The 6,133-nt window shown below is 37.3% G+C and overlaps 1 protein-coding gene across 1 annotated transcript; it reads left to right on the plus strand.

Annotated features, from left to right (window-relative positions):
* Positions 1-5,330: 5,330 nt before the first annotated feature.
* Positions 5,331-6,131, plus strand: LOC118980714 (olfactory receptor 140-like; the record flags this gene model as incomplete). Its single annotated transcript, XM_037037366.1, has 1 exon — positions 5,331-6,131. A coding segment is annotated over exon 1 (801 nt), but the record flags the coding sequence as incomplete, so codon positions are not given.
* Positions 6,132-6,133: the final 2 nt, after the last annotated feature.

Here is a 6,133-nt window from a genome sequence, read left to right on the forward strand (position 1 = left end):
CCCTACTGTCCTGCAGCTGCCTCCTTACTGTCTAGTTTTTCAGTGTCTCCTACAATTTCTGGTCTCTTATTTTTATATATGCTGGGGTACTGTTGGCTGTTTGCTCTCTTCCTCTTTAAGATTGGCCAGGTTTTTCTCCCATGTGTGGGGGAAAGTCCAATCAGCTCCATCCTACTTGGTCACCATCTTTCCTTCCTACCAAAACTAATAATTCTGACATGTGTGGAGTGTGTTGTGTGTGTATTAAATAACTTACAAATAGTCACTTTGGTAAGAAAAAAGCAAATTTGTGTTTCATGGTTAAAATAAAAACATATTCTCATTCTTTTAAAGAGTTCATTGATCTGGGTAGCACAGGTACAGCCTCATAGGAATAACACAATTTTAACAGTCATTGTCAAATGTCATCCATTTCACAGTCAGTGATGATAATGCGCACTTAACACCTGCTTTGTATCTACTTTGTGCCATTTACTGAGCTAGTAGTGACTTCACTCTCACAGCCATTTTTTGGAGCCAACTTATCTTCATTTTCCAGCAAATAGTCAAGGTTTCAGAGGTTCAGTGCATTTGAGGAAATTACATTTGCTACTTAAGCCAATGTAAGGCAAGGGTCACAGCCTACTGACTTACATCAAACAGCTTCTTTACTCTTAGTTATTTCATCTCTTGAATAAGGGTGATAGTATCCAACCTAATGTTGATATAAAAATTAAATGTGTCTGGCACTTGATAAGCACTCAGAGAAATGTTGGCTCCTAGACTAGAAATTGTCTCAGTACAGATAACTCTGTCTTCAGGTGATGTGGTCCAAACACTTTGGAGTAATTCAAGTCCACCAGAAAATTCAATCGAATCTGCCTTCATAATACATTAACAATGTTTAAAAATTATTAAACATTGATTAAACATTGATCACCATGAGTGGTGGATTGGTTAAAAACCCAAACTATGGCAATGACAAATTTAAAAGTCATATGGTGAGTTACCCACCTAAATGTTTAACTTATACAATACCAAATATACAAACTCCATATTAAGTTCATTTGTTACCAAATATCCAAATTCATAAATGGCCAACTTTTCTCCCTTTTGCCATGAAGTTTTATTTTCATGTGGACTTAAGGAGGGAATTAAACATTAAAGATTAATGCTATAAAAGTTCTCAAAGTTCAGTTAAGTTATATGAAATAATTGGCTTGCTGGCAAAATCTCCTAATGATGGTGAAATACCCCTGAGGTCTAATTAGCCACAGCTAAGGAAGGTCGTGGAATTTGCCTACAAAGGATATGCAGTAGCACTCTGGTAAGGCCTGGGAGAAGGGCCTCATCCAGACGTGCCATTTATGGGTCAACAAAGACACAGGAGCTGAGCTAGTTGTCATTTTCAAACTTGCATCTTTTCTCCTTTCTTGGGGAACTAACAGCTGCCTGAGGTTCTGATCATGGAGCTATGTCAGACAAGTTCATAAGTGAGATTTCCAACCCCCCCAAAACTAAATCACATAATTATAGAATCCCAGGTTTAAATGCATCTTAGAAATCACATGATCACCACTGCCCTCACCAATCTTATGTTTAAATCTCTTTTCCAGTATTTCAAGTATCAGGAAAGATATAAGCAATTCAATATGATCAATGTAGAAGTGAAAATATTTTGAGGTCTTTTTTACTGTTAATATTTAAACTAGAATCACATTATATGTTTAAATTTTTCTCCACTGAATATTACAACCTAAGAATTTTCCTATGATATTGCACAATTTAAAAAATCACCTGTTAAAACCCGTACATTATTGAAAGAGATGTACAACATTTTCCCTATCCATGTCTTAGGGTGGGACATTCCATGTTGTTTCTGATTTTCGCAGCTCTTAATAATTGTGTTGAACACATTTGTACATAATGATTTTTGTCTTTTAGAAATTTGTCTTTAGAGTTTACTCCTACAAAGAGTATTGTAGAGTTAAAGAAACAAGACAAGGTAACATATTTTTTCATAGCTATTTATAAACCATTTTTATTATATCTTATTTTCAGTAGGGGCACTATGCTTTCTTCCACTCTGTTGGAGGAGTCCACATCAGAATAACTAAGGGAATTCAATGAAGCTGCTGTACTTTGTTTTCACATATGTATAATATTTCATTTTGGGCAATTAAAAAACATAGCTCTTTATCCATGTACTTTTAAAAGGAAAAATATTTTTTTTCAGAATGTATTTATCTTCTCTCCTCTCTTTCTTCTGGAAAATTTATGTCCCCATATTTCCTCATTCTNTAGCTTCTTTACTCTTAGTTATTTCATCTGTTGAATAAGGATGATAGCCTCCGACTCAATGTTGATATAAAAATCAAATGTGTCTGGCACTTGATAAGCACTCAAAGAAATGTTGGCTTCTAGACTAGAAATTATCTCGGTGCAGATAACTCTGTCTTCAGGTGATGTGGTCCAAACATTTTGGAGTAATTCAAGTCCACCAGAAAATTCAATTGAATCTGCCTTCATAATACATTAACAATGTTTAAAAATTATTAAACATTGATCACCATGAGTGGTGGACTGGTTAAAAACCCAAACTATGGCAATGGCAAATTTAAAAGTCATATGGTTAGTTACCCACCTAAATGTTTAACTTATACAGTATGAAATATACAAACTCCATTCTAAGTTCATTTGTTACCAAATATCCAAATTCATAAATGGCCAACTTTTCTCCCCTTTGCCATGAAGTTTTATTTTCATGTGGACTTAAGGAGGGAATTACACATTAAAGATTAATGCTATAAAAGTTCTCAAAGTTCAGTTAAATTATATGAAATAATTGGCTTGCTGGCAAGATCTCCTAATGATGGTGAAATACCCCTGAGGTCTAATTAGCCACAGCTAAGGAAGGCCGTGGAATTTGCCTACAAAGGATATGCAGTAGCACTCTGGTAAGGCCTGGGCAAAGGGCCTCATCCAGAGGTGCCATTTATGGGTCAACAAAGACACAGGAGCTGAGCTAGTTGTCATTTTCAAACTTGCATGTTTTCTCCTTTCTTGGGGAACTAAGAGCTGCCTGAGGCTCTGGTCATGGAGCTATGTCAGACAAGTTCATAGGTGAGATTCTCAACCCCCCCAAAACTAAATCACATAATTATAGAATCCCAGGTTTAAATGCATCTTAGAAATCACATGATCACCCCTGCCCCCACCAATATTAGGTTTAAATCTCTTTTCCAGTATGTCAAGAATCAGGAAAGATATAAGCAATTCCATATGATCAATGTAGAAGTGAAAATATTTTGAGGTCTTTTTTTACTGTTAATATTTAAACTAGAATCACATTATATATTTAAAAGTTTCTCCACTGAATATTACAACAGAAGAATTTTCCTATAATATTGCACAATTTAAAAATTCACCTCTGTTAAAACCTGTACATTACTGAAAGAGATGTACAACATTTTACCTATTCATGTCTTAGTGTGGGACATTCCATGTTGTTTCTGATTTTCGCAGCTCTTAATATTTGTGTTGAACATATTTGTACATAATGATTTTTGTCTTTTAGAAATTTGTCTTTAGAGTTTACTCCTACAAAGAATATTATAGAGTTAAAGAAACAAGACAAGGTAACATATTTTTTATAGCTATTTCTAAACCATTTTTATTATATCATATTTTCAGTAGGGGCACTATGCTTTTTTCCACACTGTTGGGGGAGTCCACCTCAGAATAAGTAAGGGAATTCACTGAAGCTGCTGTACTTTGTTTTCACATATGTATAATATTTTCATTTGGGCAATTAAAAAATATAGCTCTTTATGCATGTACTTTTAAAAGGAAAAAAACATTTTTTCGGAATACATTTATCTTCTCTCCTCTCCTTCTTTTGGAAAATTTATGTCCCCATATTTCCTCATTCTATTAGTGATGGTATATCTCCCTACATCCAGGTATGAGGGATGAAGGATGTGCTGGGAAAGTGGGAGAAGAAGGCATGAGAATGCCTATAGCAGAAACCTGTAGGAGTGAGGAGAATCATTCATACCATGGACGGATGAGCTGCTGTGGTTAGTAATAGAATGTTGGGGAGGGGTTACAAAAGGCATTTATGAAGGACACTTTTTATGATTTATGTGGGCCAACATACATTAATATATACATAGTAATTGTTCAATAAATATTTGTTGAATGAGTGAATGTGTATTAGGAACTTAAAGTAAGTATTCAATATATGTGATTGTATATATATGTACAATAATTTATCTGTCTTATCTAGCAGACAACTTTGTATTCTGTACATTAAATTTCTATGTTTTTAAAACTTTGAAAATAAGGGCTTCCTTTGCTTGATAGGTCCTCATGTACTGAGCACCCACCTACCTAAGGGTTGTTTTTTATCCCAGTTATGGAACCTGTAAATTTACTGAATGTGCCTACGTTAAAATTGTGTTAGAATAGTTTTCAACCAGCAAAATCAACTACTTTTAAATTTCTAAACCATGAAATATTAAAATAGAATGCATCTTTCTTTCAAAAGTTTATTTATGTTTCTGATAAAGTAGAGAGCAATGATAAACACAGTGGGGGATGAAAACACTTGAATTCCTTGATTAATGGGCTGGGAGAGCAGGCCTGTTCTTACACAGGGAGATGAGAGAAGGTGGCAATTTACCAACCATTTATTCATCATCCAACAGGTGACAGATACTGCAGATATTGTGCCAGGCACTACGCTAGGGCCAGCGAAGAAATATCCATGGACAATGTATGTGTGATGGAAGACACCAAGGAGGGTATATCTTCCAACTACTTCCATGTGCCTATTTATAATAGATGCCTATTTACCATGTCTCCCCCCACCCCCACCGTTAGAGCTATGGGTTCAAATATAAATTCTAGGAGAAGAAATAAATCTTGTGTGTAGCAATAAACAGCTTACAAAATGCACCTGAAATTTTCAATTTGTACAGATACAGGGCAAGGCTGGAAAGCATGGAGGCACTGGTGACTTTGCAAAGTCCCATGGAGTTGGAACCAGGAAGAGTACTCATATCTCCCATATACAGCCCAATATTTTTTCAGGAAGTTACACATCAAATGTTGCCCTCCAGATATATTTTAGGTGACAGGTACTAGGTGTCCGAGGAGATGGGAAAAACTATGGAGGAAGTGAGAGAGAGCTGAAACCATTAGTGGGGTGACGGGTGCCAAGAACATGCTCCACAGTTACAGCGACTATCCTCTTTCTGTATTGGGAAATTCAGACAACAAACCTGCATGATTAACAGGTGTCATTCTTTATCTCTTTATAGGTAATTTAGGGCCCAACAAAGTGTAACATGGATCGCCTCGCACATCCCAACAATGTGACTGAGTTGATTCTCTTGGGACCCACACAGAATCCACAATTGCAGAAAATACTCTCCATTGTCTTTTTGTTCATTTTCCTGTTTACCGTTCTGGCCAACCTTCTCATTGCCATTACCATTTCCCTTAGCCCCACACTTTCAGCTCCCAGGTACTTCTTTCTCACTTGCTTGTCTTTCATAGATGCCTTGTATACCTGGGTCACCACCCCCAAAATGATCATGGACCTCTTGTACCAGAGAAGAACCATCTCTTTGGCCAGCTGCCTGACCCGGCTGACTGTGGAGCACTTCCTGGGAGGCTCAGAGATCATCCTTCACATTGTCATGGCCTATGACCGCTATGTGACCATGATGAGGCAGGGGCTTTGCCGCCTCCTGGTGCTGGTGGTCTGGATTGGAGGAGTACTGCATGCCACTGTACAGATTCTATTCATGGTCAACTTGCCCTTCTGTGGTCCCAATGTCATTGACCACTTCATGTGTGATCTCTTCCCACTGCTGAAACTTGCCTGCAGAGATACCTATAGGCTCGGAATGATAGTGGCAGCCAATAGTGGGGCCATGTGCTTGCTTATTTTTTCTATGCCGCTCACCTCCTACAAAGTCATCCTGAGCTCCCTGAAATCCCATGGCTCTGAAGGACAGCGCAAAGCCTTGTCTACATGCGGCTCCCACTTTATTGTAGTTGTACTCTTTTTTGTGCCTTGCATATTCACCTACATGAGTCCTGTGGTCACCTTCCCTGTGGACAAGTTGGTGACTGTGTTTTTTGC

This window comes from Sturnira hondurensis, unplaced genomic scaffold (genome assembly GCF_014824575.4).
Source record: "Sturnira hondurensis isolate 20B ecotype Veracruz unplaced genomic scaffold, ASM1482457v3 Scaffold0023069, whole genome shotgun sequence".
Lineage (NCBI taxonomy): Eukaryota > Metazoa > Chordata > Mammalia > Chiroptera > Phyllostomidae > Sturnira > Sturnira hondurensis.